The sequence below is a fragment of the Solea senegalensis genome, linkage group LG8 (genome assembly GCF_019176455.1).
Source record: "Solea senegalensis isolate Sse05_10M linkage group LG8, IFAPA_SoseM_1, whole genome shotgun sequence".
In the NCBI taxonomy this organism is placed as follows: Eukaryota; Metazoa; Chordata; class Actinopteri; order Pleuronectiformes; family Soleidae; genus Solea; species Solea senegalensis.
In genome coordinates, this window is record NC_058028.1 from 10525855 (window position 1) to 10549888 (window position 24034).

Sequence of the window (24034 nt, forward strand, 5' to 3'; positions counted from 1 at the left end):
AGGGCTAGAGGTAACAGTCGGCAGGCTACAGGTTACAGGTCCACTGCTTTGATCTCGCTCCCTCTCCTGGTCCGTCTGTCGGCCTAATACACACACCACTCAGCTGGTTTTGGTCAGCACCCTCCCAGCAGTTAATGTCATATCAGGACCAAAATAGTTGTGGGAAAAAAAGACCTGCAGTCATTTGAACAAGGGATAGTTTGTTAAGTCAAATTAATTGCTGTTTAACTTATTTTCCCTCCTTTTCCCCATTACTTTCTGCAAAGCCAAGCGTCCCTTACTTGAAAGTTCTGTAAGAGGAATAACAGAAATTTGTCTTACTTAATATAAACATACTGATTTTTTTTTCTTTTCTTCAAACCTAAACAGAAAAAAGTGCTCCACAGCTAAGCAACGCAGGTCAACATTTAAAACAATGAGAATTTGCATCTATTTTTTGGCTAACGTCTTGAGATGGCTCGCTCCGTGTTGAAGCTCCCTTGCGTAAAAGAAAAGAGGAGAGATGGAAGAGGGAGGGATGAATAGATGGAGGGTCGGTGATGCAGGTAAATGTATACAGCAGACTGTGATGAAGCAGGACATATGATATCAGCTTGACGAACACTGCTGGATCCATGCTTACCTAATGCTTTTAACACATTGAGCCATTTGACTTCTAGAGCCAGCCGGCAAGTGTGTGTGTGTGTGTGTGGGAGAAGGGGGTCTGTCCTTGCACCGTTTTCTGTGCACACCCATCTGTGTGCAGTTTGTTAAGTTAGCCAGAAAGCAGAGATAAAATGAAAGTGAAAATTGATGAAAATGAGAAAACAACACATGAAGTCACACATTCATATTTCTCTCGTCAGTGTCCACTGACTAATGTGAGGGTGTGTGTGTGTAAAAGAGGTGAGAATCCTCTGGCATGTCAGAATTGTCAGCCAGTGTCTGACTATGGGACACGGTGTGTGTGTGTGTGTGTGTGTGCATGTGTGAGAAGGCGAGAGAGAGGGAGAGAGAGAGAGAGAGAGAGAGAGAGAGAGAGAGAGAGAGAGAGAGAGAGAGAGAGAGAGAGAGGGTGAATGACTATAGGGGTGCAGCAGAGGAGAAACCTGGGTCCTGACAACCTTTTTCCACACAGTATTTAGAAACATAATCTTCTTTCCTCTTTAATTCACCTTTCTTTCATTTATTCCCTCTCTCCTTACAGGTGACGGATTCAGATTTTCATGTGGCTGGGTGTACAATAAGAACCAGATCAGGAGAAAAACTCTCCGGGATGTACAGTAGGGAGTATTAAAGACGAATGGTCAGCACTATGGCAGATATAGAAAGACTAAACTAAAACATTTTCACAACCAAATTGTGTTTTACATCCACCATTTTGAAGGTGCTGGTTAGGTTAGTTATAAGCTCATAATCATAATAATTTATTCTGACTTTGCATGGAAAACATATAATTATAAGGTAACAATTGTATCCAAAGCCACACATGCATTGGGTGTGAAGCATCTATTAAGAAACATCTGAACTGAGGGGCAGCAAAGTCTCTGTCTTTTTTCATTGTAATTCCCAGCATGTGTCTAAGCATGATAGGTGATATGGAAATAGGGATTTCTTTTTAAATTTCAGACAAAAACAATTCCAATGTGAGTGAGGTGAGAAAGAGGTGGTAGGGATGAGGTTGTGGTTAGAAGAGAAGGGAAGAGCAACTGGGTGAGATGAATCAGAAAGTGGTGGTAGATTTGGCAACTGGTTTTATTGCAGCCAAAAGGGGGGTTAACTGAACAAGGCTGGAAGGAGATGCTGAGCTGAGGGGGAGATAGGTGGACCCTGAAAATTACAGTGAGCATACACAGAGAACATATACACATAGAAGCAGTGCATGGCCTTGACTTTATGTACACATTGCGATGCAGACAGATGTTCTTGTGGCAGAGGACCATATGTAAAAAGTGGATGTAGTTTTAGATTGAGAATAGCCAACAGGGGTGGCTCTGCTGGCTGCAACACAAAGTTTGTTTAAATGGAAGTCAATAGGGAAAATATGCCTAATTCATACTTTATTTACAACATCAGTTAAAGTGACACAGTGTAGGATTTCTATCATAAAATTGTGTCTCCATGATTATTTTGATGGTACATCAACTTACAACAGAGTGAATGGCTCGGGTCAGTGTACAACACTCTCCCAATTGCATCAAACCTGCACAGGTGGGGGCTGAGGGAGGTCCCACTGTGCAAGTTGTGCGGGGAGAGAGGAACAATGGCACACATCCTGGCAGGATGCAAGATTGCATTCAGCCAGGGAAGATACAGGTGGCGTGATAAGATCCCCACAGCGCTGGCAGACATCTTGGAGTGGGAAAGACAGAAAAAACAACAGACCCATGAGACTCAACTGCATCTATACAGTTCATCAGGGAGGGTGAGAAACCATCTTCCTCAAAGAAGCTGGAAGGTCTGCAGGAGGCACAGTCATGGGAGACAAGGGTGGATCTGGGGAGGAAACTTGTCTTTCCCCAGGTCCTCCAAACATCCCTGAGGCCTGACATTGTCATCTGGACTAAGGTGGCATAGAACTGACAGTGTCATGGGAAGACGTGAAGAAGCCTCAGAGAGAAAGGCCATAATGTACCATGACCTGGTCCATCAATGCAGGTCTGGAACAGGCTTTAGGGGTAGCTGTTCCCAGTGGAGGTGGGCTGTAGGGGTTTCCCCTTGCAGTCATTATGGAGGATACTTACAGGCCTGAACGTTGCAGCAAGGGAGAGGAAGATGGGGGACATGCAGGCTGGGGGAGGCAGCAGTAAAAGCAGTGATCCCCCAGTGAAAGCTGATTACCACCCGATGACATCTTCACTTAGCAGAAAGCTACAATCACTGATATGTGATTAGAGGTGGAGCATCTTCAGTAGATGCTTTCAGCAGAGAGAATGTTGTTCTTCCATCTGGTTCATAAGTGATGACCTACAGGCTGGTTTGCAGTAAGAGAATGCATCAAACTATAGGCCCAACACGCAAGACACACAAACATGTCTGCACACAACAATATATTTCCACCCACACACACACACTCTCTGTATACTTTATGTATGCATGCAAGCACTCAAAACTCATCCAATCTGTGAGAACACAGCCTCTGTAAGAAGCATGCTCGCCCTTTTCCCTCCTCCCCACTCTCTCTGCATTTCTCGACATATGTTTACCATTAAGACTGGCAGGTGTTATGGGCCTGCCCCTTCTCTCTATTGCTGCCCTGCAGCCTCAGCCAACACGGGGAGGCCTGTGAAAAAGGTTACGTAAAAAAAGCCATCTAAACTTTGAGATATATATACTGTATACACACACACACACATATATATATATATATACATATGTATATATGTATTATTTCTGCTGTTGTCACAAGCAAATTATTGCAGTAGCTACAAATGGAGGCCGTGCACACACAATCACAGGACATCAGAAAAAAGAAAGTTAAGCTGGACATGCTCTGTAAACATTAAACATGATGTAAAGAGCTGGGTGGAAAGTGGGAGAAAACTTGTGGTTTTTATTAACAGCTAAGTTGTTAATAAAGGTAAAAGACTGTATCGGACTGCAACGGTAAAAGTTCAAGGTGAAAGTGGTATTAAGCCATCACTATTTCATACTTGCACTATTATAGCCCTTTCCTTGGGGTCAAAAAAATTTTTTAATCCTGGGTTTTAACAGGTTTTTCATCAGAGGGAATGTCCTGAATCAGCATTCACTCACTGGTCAAATGCACGCAGGTTTGTATGAGTTTCAGCTACGACCGGTATCAGCGGGAACATAAGACCAGGGTGAACAAATTCATTTCTTCCCTCTGTGACGTCAAAAACATGTTTTTTTAGTGGCTTCATCTGCATTTAATGATGAAGCAGACCCAAAGATGACCTGCTGTATATCTTTTTATTGTGATGAGGATGTGTGTACTTAATACATAAAATATAGATGTGTTGTGGAGCACACATTTAACTCTTTCATCTTATATTAACATGCTGTGGAGAAGGTTATAAGGAAGACTTGCCTGGTGTAAACTGCCTGAAACAATGCTTAAAGCAAGCAAAGATAATCTCGAAACTAAGCACAAAAAAAGGGAGAAGCCCAATGACCGAAAGGGGAGCAGGGAAAATATTACAAACAAAGTCAAAGGGGAAAATTAAAGTGTGTGTATGTGTCACTGACTTACCCCATCCCCCTCTTCTTATATGCACTACCTGAAACAGTGCTCTGGTCTTCAAGACCTCAGCTGAGGGGAGTGGGGGTTGGCAGGGGTGGAGCTCGGGCCAAGGAAAGGGTTAATGACACATGTCTGGACTAATGGCTCCCAGTGGAGCTATCTGCTGATTCAGCCCCATTACTTCACAAACATTAAATATGTCTGCCCTGACCGCTCTCTGCTCCCCCCCAGCACTAATGCAAGTCAACAACTGACTAATCAGAAGGGGGGCATGGGATTTCCAGACTTTCTGTGCTTATCTAGCCCCTCATCTCTGACACTCTTGTCACACTGAGGCAAGCATCTCGGAAAAACTTGCAACTTTCATTAGTGCTGCTGACTGCTGATGGGTTAACCCGAGTCTGTGCCTCTAATAAAAGTGCATTTTATGTAGCTAGGTACAAAATTATGAAGGAAAAGAGTAATGTATGTGATTCCTTGACGGTGTATAATACTAAATGCATACTGTATTGTACAGTCACATTGGACTAAAACTAACAGTGATCTGTAGCTGTGTTAGGGGCTGTCAACATGTAGCACCCATGTGTGGAAAAAACCTGCGTCTGTGTGCATCCCCTTTTTCACCAACTGGTTCTGGAACTTTGTCTGGATAATGGAGGTTCAGAGTTTATTTCAGGGTCACCAGTTTGACCCACTTCTTTGGCTCCAGTGTCAAAAAACCCAATGCTTGCTGTATTCCAAAAGCTGAGATATTTTCATCTCAGTGATACATGGAGGCATTGCATGTAAATCGCCCTTAAAACTCCCCTTCTTTCAAATGTTTGGATGTGACTGTCATGTATAGGTTGCATGAAATTGTACATGATGTTACATAATATCACATGATATGTAGGTAATATATACAATAGTATTTGATGCATATACATATTCTACTGTATATATATTGTTTGTCCAGATGTTGTGTCATCATTGTGTTTAATGAAAGTGTGTATTGATGACCAAAACAGAATAAAATGTGCTCAACATGCCAGATCCTATCAACAATAGTGTATTTACACGCATGTTAAAAGTCCAGTTTTAGTCAGACTAAGACAATAATTAGATTTTCTTAATGTCACGTAATCATTAACTACAAGCTAGTCTTAGTCAGACTAACATATCTGGATAATGCGATTCATAGTCCGATTACTCCTGCATGTATATGCTTAGTCGGACTGAAGTCGGACTGAAGTCTGACTTCGCATTCTGCACATTCACCAAAAATACATCTAATTTGTATTACGATTAACATGCAGCTGGTACGAAACATACAGAACCACAGCACGATCCATCTTACCATCCAATTCGGCATTTATTTTTCCATGACAAAAAGGTCAACAGAAAACAGATTCAATACTCACTATCTTATGGTGTATCTTATGTCGTATTCGGCAAGTTGTCCGATTGCCTGACTCAGTCGGACTACGGCCGCAGCTCGATTAAACTGTGCATGTAAACGTACTGACTGTATGGTGATGTGTACTGTATTAATTTGTTTTATTTTAAAATGGTAAAGCGTGTTTTGATAAATCTTTCAGACACAGCTTTAGGGATGTGCCACTATGATCACACACTCAGTATCAGTCCTATATCGGATACAACCTGTAAATACTTTAATAAGCACAGGCGACATGAAGACAGACGTTTATCATATGACTCAGAACATGACTGAGAGCTGTACATCTGTGCTCATCCCGCTGCTTCACGCTGCAGTCATCATGTCAACAGTGTGGCATTATTTCAAGCGTAAAGAAGATCAAAACAAAACAACCATGCGCAACAAACCAATTTTGGTAAGGAAAACTTTAAAATATTTACATTATTTCTAAATTGATGGTAATAGCTAGGTGGTAAATGCATCATCTAAAATGTGTTCAACAGTTTCAAAAGGGGTTACAGACCAATATCTGTACTGGGTTATACTACAGAATGTGATATTGATATTGGATGTGAAAGGTGATATTGTGCCATGCCATCCAGCCAAGTGTTGAAATTATATATATTTTTTTATATTGTTCATTCCTCCTTTTGAAAATCTACCTTTGACTGTTATAAATGTGGTAAAATATAACATACATTGCCACAAAAGTCCCTAAACCAGTGGCTAAACTTGTACACTACTTTCTCGTTAGTTTGTCACTGTGCTAGTGGGGGCCAACCTAGTCCAGGGTTAACAGTCTTACATAAATCAGAACAGATGGCAGACTCTCTGCAAAGCCAGCTGGCTTCAGTTTGCCTGTGTGCAGCACAGGACCTGGCAGTGCAGGTACAGTGCGTAACTCCCTGCACATAATAAAAACACAACACACATGTTTGAGTGTAATGGACATTAGCCATATACAGGCACATATCTCACCATAAACAGACAGACACTGAGTGTATATGTAAAAAGATGCTGCCACAAATCTAGTGTCCACAACACAAGCCAAACAAAAGTGAAACTAAAAGGAAAGGCATTTGTTTTGAGAACAGGAGGAGTCGTTTTTTTTCAGATGAGACTTCATCAGTCTCTCAGAAGATTTGGAGACCTTGTAAACTAGCTTGCAGTGACCTCCTTCAAGGGGGATGGGGTTGACTTTATGAATAGGGAGAAGCCAAGCCTATGTCCAGGATTGGTCAGTATGTGTGACAACAGCTCTGTTTCAGAATATGCGTCTACCACCACAACTTTTCTATAGGTGAACCAAACAACCTGTATATGAGTGTTTGTTCGTTGCTACACACTCACAGATTTGTTAAACAGCCAGCTGTTCATGACTGCATCAATCAGTATTTTATGGCCTACACTGCAACGGCTACGTTTACGTTCATATCTTGGTAATTAGTGTAATCAACAGGACTGAATGCACAAATGTCGTAAAGGTAAATGATCAAGATTCTCTTTTAAGGGAGGAAAATTGGGAGCATCCATTTCACTGCAAAAAAGCTCAGCCCCCTGTATCACATTACATACAGTATTATCAAACCAAATGATGACTCAGGCATGTAATAAAAACCCAGCTTTCAAAGCTTCTGTAGTCCCAAATTAACACACACACACACACACACACATTTGTTTTTATATCTTAGTGAGGACACATTGATTAATTGAGATAATGGATTCCCTGGCCCCTTACCCTAACCTTAACCATCACAGCTAAGTGCTTAACCCTACCCAAAACCAGTCAATCCCAAACCCTAACCATAACCTAACCACAATTCAAATTGTAGCCCTAAAGTAAGTGTTCATAAATAATGTGCAAAGTAGAGTTCAGGATGAAATACAAATGGAATCTAATTTATTTGTATTATTATTATTTGTTCACAACACAACACATTGAATACACCCAACTGTTAGAGAAGAATCCAGTGCACATAAGCAAACTTAGCAGCACTTATGGTGTTTTCTCTGCCTGCTGCACAGTAAATCATTTGCATTCACTGACTCTGCAATAACACACAATAACTATAGCAATCATAAAAGCCCACTTCTAAATATAGGCCAGTGAGTGGAGTGCTATGAAATCTCTGTATTGAAATACCCACTTGGCTCAACCAAAGAGATACAGAGGCTTGGCCTGGGAGGAGTGTGGAGTGGCACAAGTTGGAGCTTAGGCAATACGACGGGAAACAGAGAGAGGAAGAGAGCGGGGAGTGTGAGTGAGGGGGAGCAACACAAACTAGAAGATAGCAAGAGAGAGAGAGAGAGAGAGAGAGAGAGAGAGAGAGAGAGAGAATAATGATCTACACATGGTTTCATGCTAGAGCCTCAACATAGTAACCATAGACACATGCTGGGGCCTCCTGGGACTCATCAGCAGGACACAGCTGTGCAATGGACAGCAGAATTCTATTAGTACCAACTATGCACACATGGGCTTGCAAATACACACACACGTGCAAACACACACAGAGGTAATTTGGGTATTTGTCTATGTTTTGACATGCTGCAAACGGAACAACACATCAAATCTTTTTACCTTCCAGTGGACGCTCTACACTTGTAACACACTCTTCTACAAGTCTTCACACAGGTGGAGTAAAAAAAATACTTCTACAAGCTCTTTTCAGACCCCAAAAACAACTAATCTACTGTAAACTTCATTGATCCGTCACCTTGGCTAATTTGAGAAAAAAAAAACCACAGGTTCCACCATGCTTAAATTAAACACAGGTATCCATAATGCAATGCAAACAAACAAACAAACACATTAAGCCAAGTGCATATGTGATGATAAGACATTTGGCTCCCTGTGTAGACACAAATTTCTAACAAATTACACTCAATGAAGGAGCCAGTCAGAAATCAGTAAATATCAAAGCCTATAGCACCATTCTGATCCACGTGGAAGCTGGGAGAAAGGAGGAGGAACCCTGAGGCACATCCAAAATGAAACCCTTTCTAATCATCCTTTACTGGACTTTGGTCCATTGCCTTCAGCCCAGCGCTTGTCCTCAATAACACCTCTAAATGAACTCTGGGTTGGCAGAATGGCTTCAAGCGATACCACAGTCCCACACATGCTAGGGTATTTGCTAGGGTATCGCCAACATCATCTCACAGTATCACCTTTTCACTCCTTATTCCATTTTATCCCACTTTCTGCTTTTTTTTCTGGAGTGTGACGTGTTTGCTGAGCTAGTAGAGGTGGTGATTTAGTGCCGTTAAGAATGATGACTCTGCCAGAGGGGCTGGCAGAGCAGTGTCTTGCTGTCACATGCTTACTCTTGCCGCGTGGGAAGGGTGGGAGGGATGAATGGAGGGATGGTGAAGCAAAGAAAAAAAAGGGAGCGGGACGAGCAGAGTGAGAGAGAGACTTGAGGGAAAGAGAAAACCACCGTCGTTTATGGAGACCAATACTCCAAGCCTCACTGCCTAGGCCAACTTTACAGGATATATTGGACAGTTCCACACTACCCTGCCCCCAACCCCTCTCTCTTTTCTCTGCACTTTTTCATGCTCCCCTCCTTTTTGGTTTCCAATAAGGCAAGCCTTTAGCCGAACTCTAGAGAGGTGTAAAAGTAATCCCATGTCAACAAGTGCCTTTTACCCTAACCCACTTCATGCACACAGGCACCGACTCAAACGCAAACACACACATACGCTAGCACAAAAAAGGGGGTCAATCATGTGAAAAAGGGACCGTAGTATACACACTGTTCCACAGAGTGCGCCAGAATAAGTTCAGCAACACAGAGAAGCTGAGGTTGTTGTGCACAAAAGGACCTTGAACACAAAGGAGAAACCATTATCTTCACATTCTGGGAAAGTAATGAGCTTCTTTGGGTGACACATTATATGTAAACGCAGTACTACATCATGTGCATTCTGCACACTCTAAACTCAGCCTGAACAGACCTGGTAATCTCATCACAATGTGTTAATAACAATGAGTTAAAGAAAACATATACATACAACATATTCTCACAAAAGCAAGAAAGAAAACAGCGGAGTGAGAGAGTTCTTTAAGGGTGAGACAGATCCAAATTGCCCTTTTTTTGGAACATGTGCTCTTTCTACTACTTCCCAGTGTACAGCGGGAGCTCCCTTATTACAGCTTGAAAACAGAAAGGAAGCATGCAGGGAGCAAGAAATAGCATGCAAAATGAGAGATTTTTAAGAAGGGAGGGAGGGGTAAAGCAAGTGGGAAAAGAGAGCAAGAGAGAGAGCGAGAGAAAGAGAGAGAGGAGTAGCCCTGCCCAGTTGCCTGGGGAGAAAACTGCTCTGCTGCTGACTCAGGACTCTCTTTGTTTGACAATGCTCCCTCGCTCCTACTCTCTCTCTCTCTCTCTCTCTCTCTCTATGACACACACACTCTCAGACTTACTGACTTTATACTCAGTCACCATTTTTTCTGATGTGCACATGCTCTTTCTTTGTCAGACTTTAGGCCAATAAGTTTACTTTGACTTATTTTTCATTTCCTCTCCCTGTCCCTGTTCTCGTGTGACGAAAGCAGACAAAGGCTCACGGTCTAATAAATCTACAGTTGTTTCTTTTGCCTTTTCATGCTCCACAAACAGTGGTCTGCAATCAGGACCAGAACTCTGAGCTGTTCTATTCTCCTCCAGCAGCAGCAGCAATTTCCAGATGTTGGCCAGCCAGTGGTTGGCAGCAAACTGCCGGTACAGGCTCAGGTATACAGTATCCTCCACAAAGATAGAGAGGGGGAGAGTGCTGGAGGGACTCATTGAGAAGATGGGGAAGAATGAAGTCTGGCAATTAGGGTGAAGGTGGCCTGTCATATCGCATGAACATCTACAGCTAGGAAAAGCATGAAAAAAAAAGACCACAAGTAGACCGGCAGTCTAACAGACAGTGAGAAGTGATAGACTCTCAGAGAGAATAATGGCTGGCAGCTATGGGGATACAGACAAAGATCCTATAGAAAATGAGGCTGTGTGTTAAAGACGGAGGGGAGGAGAAAGAAAAAGAAACAGAGCAAGAGCAGAAGTGGTCAATCCAGCTGGACATGTACCAATTTACAGCAATGCTGAGCAAAGCTTACGTATATCCTGAGGGGAAACCCCTCCACCCCACCGAATACACACACACACACACACAAAACACTCATCCCAAAAAAAGAGAGGTAAAGGGGACAAGGGGCCTTAGGAAAGCACTGATAAGCAAACAGTAGCACACCCTGACACAGGGAGGAGGCAGGCGATAGCAGTAAAATACTGTACAGTTAAAGGTTCAGGGTGATAGCATTAAGCCTCTTTCACACTAAAGTTACCCATTATTTATAAACCCAGGAGAAAAAGACAATTCACACTGTTGTCAGTGGTTTTTCTGGTGTTTTTTTTGTTTCCACTGTGTGTATGTGATGTCACGGATGTGCCTGAAACAAAACAAGAAGAAAAACAATGCCATAGCTCTCAGTGATAATGTCACAGTGGTTAAAATTAAGCATATTTTACTTTGGTCTCTTTAAATCAACAGTAATATTTACAGTAATTAAAACTTAATTACAAACACATTTGTTTATTTATATTAACTGACCTTTCACGGCCCACCTGCCCACACTTTGGAAATCACTGTTTTAGATGATTCAATTGATGAAATACTATATTGAGTACTGTTCCAAGTTTTAAAAAGCAAGGATCGCTACAAATATTATTGCTATTGGCTATGCTAACTGCCAGAAATGAATGCACGTTGCGGTGTTACACTGAAAATGGTGCATCAAAGCAAAATGAAAGCAGATGAAGAAGAAGTTTGTGTGTTCGTCATTTAGAGTCATTTAATCTGGGAGTGAATGGCGAGTAAATATAGTCCCACAAGTGTAAAACAGAGAATACACAGGTTTTTCTGACCACTGGCAATGGGGTATTAGTGACAAAAAAGTCACCCATCCCCTTCCCAATCGTACTAAAGTGGCCTGTGTGTACCAGAAAGGATGCAGTTCTTCTCCGTTTAAGTAATTTAGTTTCCACTTCAAAATGTAAAAATGGATGCTCTGCAAACAAACTTGTGTATTTGATTCCTGACAGCAAAAAAGTGACAAATTATGAATAGATTTAAAATTTAGCCATATGTTATGAGAACCTGGAAAAAGGAAAAAAGAAATACAACAGTAAATCAGTGATAGTCATCATTGTCAACAGTTGTGCGACTGTACAACAGTGGTTTTACACATTAACAATCCCTGCTCTTGAAAACAGTGCTGCCATTATGAGTAAAAAAAAATTAGATGCATAATTTATGACCATGCATCATCCAGAACTTTTTGAGGGTGACAGCTGTTATTACCATTTGGATTGAAAACAGCAAAGAATTCATTAAGAAGTAGGACTTAGCCTGGAGCCACCATAAAAACAGATGATTCTAAACAACTTGCCAGTGGTTAATTATAGCCATAAAATTAAAGACTCGACAGGAGAGTGACAAAGAGAAGATGTACCTGATTCATCAGGAGTGTGACATGGATCTGGATTCTACCAAATCTTCCATAAGGCAACATTTAAAACAGACCAAAAAAGAGAAAGGAGTAGCAATAACCAGCTTCGATAAAAATGAGGCATGGTTCTGAGGCTGTGTTTAGAATGACACTAGCCCTGCATGAGAAATACAGGCAGCTCATTCATTTGAATGAGGCAAGTTCAAAGGCAAATTCAGCTCAAGCTGAGCTCAACTTTTGCCACAACGCAACGTGACATCTTCTGGCAACGCAGAGTGATGGCCTGTGTTGTTTTAATGCAGGACTGATTTTTAGTCTGAATGCCTGCCTGAATGAGTATCAAAACATGGAGAAAGAGAAGCAAAATATCCCCCCCTCCCCCCCAGTACAAACTTCTTTAATTATCCGACATTTATTGTGATAATTGTTGATCAACTAGTTGTTGATAACCTTTTTGGCCATAAAGCCCCACCATATAAAGAAATATGGTTTTGACATTTTATTAAATCTCTCACGGCTCTCTTTTCATTGATTTGAGAACTTCTAATCTTGGTTTCAGTTCTTTAAACTCTTATGTCCTAAAGTTTGTCTATTCTGTCACAAGAGTAGAATGTTATCGCCTTTTTCAGCAATAAGATTTCTCAAACAATAAAAAAATTTGCAGAGCTGTCACTTAAAAACATTATTGCTGATCCAAGCCAACAAGTTCCATAAAAGAAAAATATGCCATATACAGTATGAGAATAAGCAACGTAACAGCACGCAGCTATATGTGAGTATGGGTGTAGAGTGGAAAGAGAAACACAAGTACAGGGAAAAGAAGGGGGAGGAAAGGGGAGAGAATGGGTGGGGAGAAAGAAGCAAGAGGGTGCTCGCTTGGCACAATGAGTCCTACTTGTTAGCCAGTGACAGTGTCAGGGATCGTGACAGGGTCCAGACGCTAGACACCAGCTGCAGCTCCTCGTAAATAGACTGCTGTCTCACAGGCACATTTGCACAGCAATAGTTGCACACACGCACACACACACACACACACACAGAGGCATGTGGGCACATGCATATACTATGGCAGGGCAGGCACATAGACAGACACTGACTTATTGTCTCTACCAAATCTTGTAAAAGGACAGTGAACCTCTTTGTGTCCTGTTGAAGCTCCTGTACTTCATGCACATGAACCGATTCAACAGAATTCCATCCAAAATAATGTAATTTGTATTCATAATACAATAATATATGTAATAATAACTGAATGTTGACGCTTCATGGAAAAGAAAACAATCTGTGTTTGTGACTATGTGGAACTACAAGGCTTAGCTTTCTTTCCCAGTGCTTTTGCGTTGATGTAAACTTTGTGTTGGTCTGCATGCGAGTGTGCATTCCCTTTCCCTCCACAGTGATAATGGGGGGCGGGATATGCTACATCTTCTCTGTCGTGCATGGAGGGAGAAAAGGGAAAAGAGTAGGAGAAAGTTTTGGGGGGGGGGTGCAAGCTGGACGGGAGGTGAATGGGTTAAATGCGCAAGACTGATCCTGCTGAGCTAGCAGCAATACGTTAAAGTGCAAGGTTTCATTGTAGCAGATACAGAATGAAACTCCTTCCCATTAGTCACGCCTGTAACTGAAAAGAGTCTCTGCACTGCTTAACCCTTACTGCGCTGCAAACGAACCACAGCAGTGACACAGGTGATGCTTTTAATTAGTCAATGCAGTTAATGGCTTTTTGTGTTTGTGTGTAAAGTTGCACAGACACTGATATAACATGTACACTACACAGTGACAAAGGGTGCATGTGCAAAGAAAGACACACACACACACACACACACCCTTGCTCCCTCTTTTTGAACAAGCCTTCTACGCCATGCAACAGTGCACACCGTCTCTGAGGGGCTTAGAGAGGAAGAGGCAAGCAGACCCTTCCTCCAGTTAGAGCAGGGCAGAGCCATAATCAGCATAATTATCATCATCATCATCACACTGCCTTAACCAAGACACACTACAGCAAAGTATGTGGTGCAGTGACGAAACAATGGAACAAACTAACCACATAAATGAGCCATAATTGGGGGTGGGGGGCGTAAGGTGTATTGGTTTGTTAAAAAAATAAACAAACATATATTATATTCATATGTCTGTGATAGTCTCACTAGCACAATCATTTTTATTTAAGATATTGCTGATGCAAAGAAAATTGATAGAAACCGTCTACACTTTAATGAATTCATCAACCCATGTCTATATTTGGACAGCTGCCCCAAACACTACTGAAGTTCCTGTTTCAGAAAACCAAAAGTGTGGTAAAGGGGGACAAAGAATTTCCCCAGTGACCCTGTGGATGTTCATAGAGTACACATTACATTAATGTAATCTCTCCAAAACGTACACCTTAACCTCTGGGGGATAATGTGTTAGGTCAGACCTCGCTCCAGCCTGTTTTTGAGCTCCAGGGAAAAAAAGCCATCAAAAAGGAGCATGATCAGCACAGAAAACCCCAGCCCCAATGGTTTGTTTTTACTACAACAGGCCTGATACAGCCATACACTTACAACTCCACATAAACTTGAAGAAACTTGAACATTTCATGAGGGCAGAGCAGGGGAGCTGGTGATATTGTTCCTGGCCTAAAGCTTAGCAATAATAAAACACTTACAATTACCATTTATTATTCTCTCATTTCTCCACTCATTGCATCTCCTGGGACCATAAGCACCAGGCAATAAGAACCACTGACATGCAGCCTCATATGGATTGTAGAGATGAGCAATGCAGAGAGTAGCATTAAGCCTGCACTAAGAGCTACTCAACCTTGTTGGTGATGTTACTGATGTCAGTGATGATGACACTTGTGAAGACAAAAACTCTCCCTTGTAACAAATTCAACAGTAATCTCGTGACCAAAAAAAGGCAGGGTTAGCAAAATTTGTTACGTCTCTCAACAACAGTATATCCAAGAAAATGTGGTCTTGTAACTCAATCAGTTAAGATGTTCCCAACTGTAATTATGCTTTTTAACACAATTGCCTGCACTTTTCTATTCTTTACACACATCATGATGATTGTCAGTGATGACATGTAATACCGATATCCTGAGCATGATCTGACAAGCAAATGGCTGAAAGGGACCACCCTGACGCACACTACTACTACTGCTACTGCTACTACTATTTGTCATTGTTGTCGAGAGAATTGTTTTGTTTCATTTCCAGACGTTTCCCACCCCTCATATAAACCCAGGGGAGAATTTGTACAACAGATATTGTATATTATAGGGAAAGGACATGCCTAACCACATTTCAAAAATGTTATAAAGGCATATGGAAATACACAAAACAAATAATTCCAATATAGGAAAAGTACATAAACTCCAATCGTGTGTTGTGCAGTGATGTATCACTGAGTATATTTGCTTGCTTTTATTATAAGGCCATAACCACAAACAGGTTTTTTTTGTGTGAGGCTTTAAGAAATACCTTCAAAATAGTGTAAACCTACAATTGCACAATTTAATCATCTCACAACTTAAACCACAGAGGAGAAACTAAACACTGGAATTGCATGGTGCAGCCTCTGACAGAATCAAAACATCCATTACCTTGTCACACTATGGTACACTTAAGTGATTGCCATCACACTTTCAACAGTCCTTGGTATTGCATGAAAATGGTATTAGACTGAGGAGGAAAACTAATTGCATTGTTAATGCAAGAGCACTTATTTTATTATTGGATGGATTGCCCGGATGACATTGCCAAGCAATATTGGTGTTTGGGATGTCTCAGTATCTGATGAAGTGAAAAAAGCAAACTTACACCATAAAAGAATTCACAACCAATCCGATTCCTTAACCAAGTCTGGCAGTTGTCAGTTCAGCAACTCTATAATGCTACAAAGTTGTCCAGTTAACCTGCTGCACCCTGTTTTATTGAGTTTTGAGTTCCTACACCTGCTAATTGTCAAAATTCCAATAACACAATAACAAAAGAATATGACATGACTTACTCCAGTCTTGTCACAGAGCCGCAGGGTGTTGAAGGAGCCCATGGCAAACACCTCTCCGTCTGGAGCCCAGGACACAGAGGTGACTGGGTAGTCGTGAGATGATGAGGAGTAAAGCAGACGGCCAAAGCTGTCCCATACCTGTTGATAGACAGCATGTTTTCATAAGTGAAACTAACAACAGCAACAACACACACCTGGACATCTAAAGGTAACTCTTAAACACTGCTCACCTTATATTTACAGTCTTCAGCACCTGAGAGAATGAAGTCATTGACTGAATTCCAGTCCACCTTCAGGATAATTCCATCATGAGCCTTCCACTAGACAGAGACAGAGGGAGAGAGTAAAGACAGTGGGACAACTGTATTTATCTGAACAACATAATGACACTATCAGGGCGAGTTCTCAAACAAATTCCCCATTTTAACGCGTCCAAAACAGTAAACATAAAAATAAACAACATAAGTTCAAGATGAGGAGCATTTATTAATTCTGGGTCTTCATTACAAGTGTATGAATTTTTCACATTGGCCTCTTTAAGGGCTTAATTTCCATTATGTATCATAGTATAGCTTTTAACTTACTGTGTTTTCTGTATTGCCCTTGCTCTATCTACATGCCCAGGGAGACACACACACACACTCATAACTAAAAGCACAAGGGTCGTGTGGATATTTAAGAGGCCATTTTCACCCATTGTATAGGGGATAAACATGCCAGGCAATGTAAAAACCCAGGTTTACCTGTGGTTTACCCCAGGTGGAACTCATATCACCGTGTTTTTCTTCGGGAGCGCACAGGGAAAATGGATGAAGTTGAATGTGTGAGAGTTTGTGTGTGTTGAGAGCAGGGTTGAGAAGGCTCACATTAAACACTCCACTGTTTATCTAAGGTCCCAGGCACTATTTAGTTTCAAAAAGAGTAATAAACAAATGTATATGTGAACAAACAAAAAAAATGTTTGCTGTGCGAGGTCCCCAGTGTACTGTATCTCGATTGGTAACTAAATTAAAGAAAATAATGTTACTTTATGAACTTGACGTTAAGATTCATTCATCAAGTGCAATAACCCGGAGGCAACACAATGTAAAATCTAACATGATGCAGTGATTCTGTGACACAGAGAGGCAGCAAAATGATGTGTCACTGTCTGTGAGCTAATCTTATTCATCTCACTTTCTGAATGAGTGATTCAAGAAAAAGAACCCCCCCACACACAATTAATGCATTTGAAAAAAAATTATTAATTACACATAACTAACAGGTTAAACAGCCCTGATGAAAACTTTGACTTATTTGAATATTAAACCTCTTAGAAGAATACATAAGATCATACCTGTAAGACTTTTGCACTGGGTTGCAGAGGCTTGATGACTAGCTGTTTTCCTGATGTATACAGTATTCTGTCTGAATCCGGACCCCAGGCCACAGAATACACAGGAGACCCTAGAATATATGCAAAGACATAGGTAAACATAGGATTGGCATGTCAAAAGCAGTGGGATCAGGGCAAAAGAGATGTAATATTTATTTAGATGTGAATTTCATGAGCACATGTGAATTGAGTGAGTTGGGCTAAACAATAGCTCAAAGTCACAGCAGTACCAATTCTTCCGGTCACAAGGTATCATATTCCCTCAAGAGATCCCACTTGATTCAGCATTTAGATTGAGGGCACACCCGCTGAAAAAACCTGCCTAACATCTACAGTTTAAGTGTGCCCACATGTGTTCCTGCTTTGTGAGGACAAGTTTGGCTACTAGACCTTGAGGAGTAAAAACACTTTGGGAAAGTGAGGACATTTTTGCAGGTCCTCGCTTACTGCAACAGCTTCAAAGGTTTGTTTAGGGAACGTACTGTATGTTTACATGACACGAAAGAAAATGAATTAGTCCAACAAAAACTGGGCTTTTAATGGTCTGACTGAAATTGAGCTAAATAAAATTTGATCAAACTACTACTGCATGTATACCTTCAGTTGGACCCGATTCAACACAGAGGAATAACACACATGTGAATAAAAAACATGGTGAAATTCAGACTGGTCCATATTTGGACTGATGAGCAAACATATGTTATGCTCTGTCAGCTTAAAGAATTGTACATTTTTAAGTTAATTGACGGTAGGACTAGCCGCAAGCTAAACCAGAGACCACCAAATATTAACAAGCTGAAAGGGAGCTTATCGTCACTTAGCATAGAGAAGGCAAACAAACGTCATTCAGTAAATCAATTCATCCCATTGGTGCTTGTCAACTGGGAAAAGAACAGTCGTCCAATTGAATGCTGTAGTTGAGCTACAACTGCAGCTTAGGCATGGGACAATACCACTTTTTTGTGTCCGATACCGATATCACAAACTCGAGTATGTACCAAAACCAATATTAGTCCGATAGAGCCATTTATTTTATAGACCATTTATGAACTATGAAGCTGTTCACAACACATTTGTGCTGTCATTTCAAAGACACAATTCTCCAACTATGAACAAACATTGTTCTGCCAAAAAGAAATAAACAGCCCAAACATGACTCAGATAAAATGCTTTTGATAGATTATTATTTACATAGTGATGCATGCAATATAAAAGATATTTGGATTGTACTGGACTTTACATTTTTATCTGTCCGATTTACAGATACTGACCGATACCGATTGCCATCCCTACTACAGCTCAACTCACAGAGACAGTCTTATAAGAATGCATTATACATATGTGTGCTGATGTTCACAGGAGGAGAGCTGTCTGTACATGAGTTACATTGTGACAATATGCATGTGGAGGGAAGCGGGACTGACGTTTAACTCCACTGCAGGTGCATGTGGTTTTTCACCAATGCCAACTGGTCACATGACCCAACTCTGGCAAAGACGATAAGAGGGGTTGAGACAAGTTCCGCTTGCTCACTCACTCCCAACCTCTCTCACTCTCTTAAAATGGGTCCCCGACAAGAGCAGCCCTCTTCTTGTGCCGTGTGCTCTGTGCGGTTGTGTGTTTGGAGTTCAAAGCTTCTGAAGAGAAGCAACACCTGCAGTGAGCCGAGTGCCATGTGGAGAGAATGGTTTGTATCTGCAGCAATGCCACTGTAATCCAGATGTTATACAAATCTGTACGTCTGTCGAGCAGCCCACCACAGCAGCTCAATCTACAAGCAGCAAGCTCGGGGGAAATGTTTTTACATACTAGGACTAAATTGCTGTCCCCCTGCCAGTTTTTCCACTGCACCCCTCATTCAGCACGAGTGTGCCATCCATTTTCCCAGAAGCCAATTTTCATCCACCCGCCACCCCATCTTTTTTTCTGTCCCACATCTGAGGAGAAATATGTAATAAGTCAAACAGGGCAATGAATCAATTAATAAGTCTGCCATAATGCTGGAGAGAGAAATGTATCATTAACACAGAGCAGGAAGACCAATTATGGCTACATTTTAACATCCTTACACATACAAACTGTGCATTCATACATACACATGTCCACACAATCACAAAGTGAAAGAGAAAAGAAACATGTATAGAGGAGGATATTAGTAATATGAACATTAAAATAAAAATCAGATGGTTTTAGAATAAGCCACAGCATTTTAGAATAAAAGCTGCTGAATAAGTCTTTCTAGACATAATTTAATCAAGAGCTTTGCTTTATGGAGGCCTTCATCTTGCTCTGCCAATGTTCATCAGCATCACAAACAGACAAACCAGCCAGTGTGAGCATTTCACATTTTGAAGTGGAGGCTTACTAACAAAGAACAACATCCTTTCCGGTATGCTAAGGCCACTGCAGTTTCCTGATGCGCCACGTAAAAGAGAGCGGTGGGCAGAGGAGTACTTTGTTTACTGCAATCTATAGTCTCACAAATAGATGTCAATAATTCTTACATACTGGCCCTTCAAATAATCTGGTTGCCGATATAGACAAATAATTAAAATCAAACAACATCTAAGAGGCACTTCTCTTTATTGTGAGATCTGGGATATTGTGTAAATAGTGGAATTACACTGTTCATATTCTGGGAGAGTTATTTTGAACACAGAAACAAACTGAAGCCAGATAAGGAGGTGAACATGTGAGTCATAGCACCAGAGGTAAAGTAAGGTTTCCTTGTGAAACAAGTCTTCTTAATCAGGCCTCTGCTTCTTGCTCGTGTAATCTTGAGTCCAGTAGGCTCAAAACAATCAGTACTCTATGTATATGTCTTATATGCATATGTGTTACTCTCTGTATATATGTACAGAGTACTCTCTGTATATGTGATATGGGTTTTCCAATGGGTTTTTTTCTCCATCAGACAAAATATCACCATTTAATGATAACGCAATATTTTCATTATTATTATTATTATTATTATTATTAATAATAATAATAATAATAATAACAATAACAATAATAATAATATTAATAACAACAATAATAATAATAATAATAATAATAAAATGTATAAACAAATACATGGAACAATTCATCAAAAAGTAAAATAACTTCAGAATGACAAAATAATGTTTTAGTAACTTAACATTTATTAACTGGCCAATTAACAATTAATAACCAGCATTACTAAAGATAAATAGAAAATATGTGTGTGCATCTCTGTAGATGGCGGTAAGGACAAATGTTGATATAAACATTTTTTGTGAGGACATTTATGGCTGGTCCTCACAACTTAACTTTGGATCTTTTGAGAGTTAGGACTTAGCTTAGGACATAGCTTAGAATTGGGTTGAGGATAGGATTAGCTTTAAGCATTTAGTTGTGATGGTTAAAGTTGGGGTAAGGGGCTGGGGAACTGCATGATTTGAGTGTGTGTGCGTGCGTGTGTGTAAGATAAACCAGAAATACAGAGTGTGTAATTGGTGGCAGAGTGTTGTGTTGTGTTTACTAAATGCCTGCAGCTGGCAGGTCAGTGACTGGCTTCACATGGCTTCTGCTACTGGTTGCCAGCTGCTATGGTTATGATCTTTAGTTTCAATCAGTTCAAAAGATTGGCTCTTTCACACACTGCCGTCCAATAAGCAACGACCACTTTACACGTACAGGTCTAAGTTTTTTTTGTTCTGTACATGTTTGCATGTAATGAGGAAAAATTAAATGCCAAAATACAGAGCTACTTAAAATTTATTTTAACTGAAGCATACCCCTGACAGCAGCTTTGATGATGTACATTACAGTACACACAAGCTACTAATTCACAATTCCTTATTATTCGTTACCTACCATGCTGGAGCCAAAGATGGACCAGTCCATCACAGACTACTTATAATGTAAGAGTTATTTGCAGTCCAAAAGAAAGACCTGTTGGCCCCGTAAATTAATGTAACTGGTGAACATACTGAAATACCTTTCACTTGCAAAATCAGAGAATTATTATTTCTATAGCTTCAGCTAATTAAATTGGCTGGCTGCAGCCATTCATTCAGACAGAAATCATGTCACCCACTAAAATTTCACCCCGTCATCACGGCTGTCATTTTCAATAACAATAATTGCTCATTTTTAGCCCCACTGCTTCTTTTCAGTCTATCACGGGTTGAAAATTACTGCATCTGCTGACATTGTTTAAAAAAAATCACTGTGCAGAGGATTTTACATTTTTAAAAGTGTGCTTCACTGTTTCTATGTAAATGTTTTGATGATAATTAGAATTATTGATAACAATATCAGCAACAACAGTCTTTAGTCTCACCTTGGCTGGTTAGTGTTGAGCGCAGCATACCACTTTTTGACCAGATCTTGATCTGTCCATCTTCTCCAGCTGAGTAATCAGAGAAACAGATTGAAATTAAATTCATGGTAAACGACGTACATAAGAAGCAAATTCACAAAATTTAAAGTTTAATCAAAATCTTTGATGGCAGTATAGATAAAAGAAAAATGTGTGAGCCCTGTTATCTTTACCTGTGATAAGAGCAGTGCCATCATAGTTCCATCTTCCAGCCAAAACAGCTCCATTATGTGCTTCAACACTCTTCTCAATACGCCCTATCTTTGAGACCAGGTGGAACTTTCCTGTAAAGAGACAAAAAAGGCATATTGAATAGAATTTCTACACTGTAGGCCTGGTTTAATGTGTGGGTCTATAGTCTGTATTCAGAAAAAAAAGTGCCTGCTCTAAATGTGCATCTTATATACACAATAAAACATAAATGTTCAGGTTGCTGCTTGAGGCAAAGTACAAAACACCAGTGTGAAGAAAACATTTACAGAAAGTACTATATATATATATATATATATATGAAGTAAAATAACTGAATCCCTTTACATACTAAGCAAGGTTATACCGTATGTTCCCCTCCTTGCTAAATTACAAACTATTAACATAAAGTAAATGAGTGAAAGTGAAGGTTTCTGTTTGTTAAATTAGGGCAATTTTCTGTTTGCTAGACACAGGGGGTGATCATGCATGGAGACAGCTATCAAAGACGCTAGCTCAACATATACTTTGTGGCAGTGTGTATTAAAGAAATTCTGAAAGTGCTGTGTAATTTCTGTTGGCCAAAAACTGCAAATCAGCATGCTGTTGCATTTTCCACTTCTAATTTTGGAAATCTCAACAAAAGTGGATGGTATCGGTCAAACAGGTAGAGAGTACACCTGGTGTGTACAGCTTTCAAATTCTACTAAGCTGAGCCACACCGGTACCCTGTGTGCGAAAGACATCATGGTCGCAATGGTCACAAGTTCAACTCCACCCCTGGCTGATGACATGTAATGTAATGTAATATAATTACATGTGCACACACATTTTCACACACTCTCTTAACTGAGCTGTTGTGAATGTGTTTCCCCCCTGGGGGAGGAATAAAGTCATTCATTCATTAACAGTCCTCGTCAATTTAGCCAAACAGTGTGTGAGAAAGGTTCCACTTTGTCATATATCTGCATACTTTTATGATATCTAATGCTGATGAGATATTAAACCTCTGTCATTTTATTTTTTTATTGTTGTTTTATTTATTCATTGTTGCTGCACCTGTTAAAATAAAATAAAATTACTATGACCCCACATTGTATTTACTCAAAGGTGATGAGGCTGTAGAATCCTCCCCCATGCTTACTGTGGTACTATATGAGTGAAGTCTACTTCCAATATGATATTATGTTGTATAATGTCAAATGATGCCTCAAATAAATAAAGTATACTAAAACTTAGATGTTCACTACAAATATTACGCTTTGACACAGTGTTTATAATGTGTTATCCCACTCAGCAAAAGCATATTTTTCCCCCTTGATAAAAAATGCTAAATTTTATTCTGAGCAATAATTAGATAATATTTGTTTAACTGGAAACAAGGCAAGAAGCAGAAGAAAGTTGCAAGTGAATTGTTACAAGAGTCTTCCCTACACTTTGGTCTGCCAGAGAAAATTGCTGCTTCAGTTTGTGGGTGTGTTTATGCAACCCAACACTGCCATTAGTGTTGTGACCACACGCTGCCTTCCATAACAGTACATCCATATTCTGTGTGTTTATATCTAATATAGGCCGGAGAACAGATATACAAAGCCATATAGATGTACGTCACCCAGAATGTTTTGCCAAGCTTCTGATTACAATGATGGAAAAACCAAAAAAAAGTGATCTGTACATTGAAGGTCTGCTTCAAAAAGAGGAGGGACTGACATACTTTTTAACAGTACCACTAAAATAATTAACTGAAGTGAAAATAGTAGAATTTACATGCTTCTCTCAGACAAATTTTATCTTATTTAAAGCAACTCCAGTTTTACTGTATAAGCATCAAACTAAAGTATATGATTTCCCTTTTTAACCATGAGGAATGACTACTGAATTGTTTGATTCATACAAAAACAAAACAAAACACTGAACAGAAACCAGTAAAAGTAGCACTTGCCAATGTCCCACAAAGGTACTGGAAGTTCTGCTTATCAGTGCTATCTGCAATACAAGGTTTCGTAAAGTTATTTTCGGTTTAA

General features: G+C 40.2%; 1 protein-coding gene across 1 annotated transcript in view; it reads right to left on the reverse strand.

Moving 5' to 3' along the window:
• ift80 (intraflagellar transport 80 homolog (Chlamydomonas)) overlaps positions 1–24034 on the reverse strand; it is a 39298-nt gene that overhangs the window by 13516 nt on the left and 1748 nt on the right. Inside the window, exons 4-8 of the mRNA XM_044032328.1 lie at positions 21995–22105; positions 21783–21851; positions 17438–17547; positions 16332–16421; positions 16102–16239 (exon numbers count right to left, since the gene is read on the reverse strand). Coding sequence (XP_043888263.1) covers positions 16102–16239; positions 16332–16421; positions 17438–17547; positions 21783–21851; positions 21995–22105 — 518 coding nt within the window. The remainder of the gene's footprint in view (positions 1–16101; positions 16240–16331; positions 16422–17437; positions 17548–21782; positions 21852–21994; positions 22106–24034) is intronic.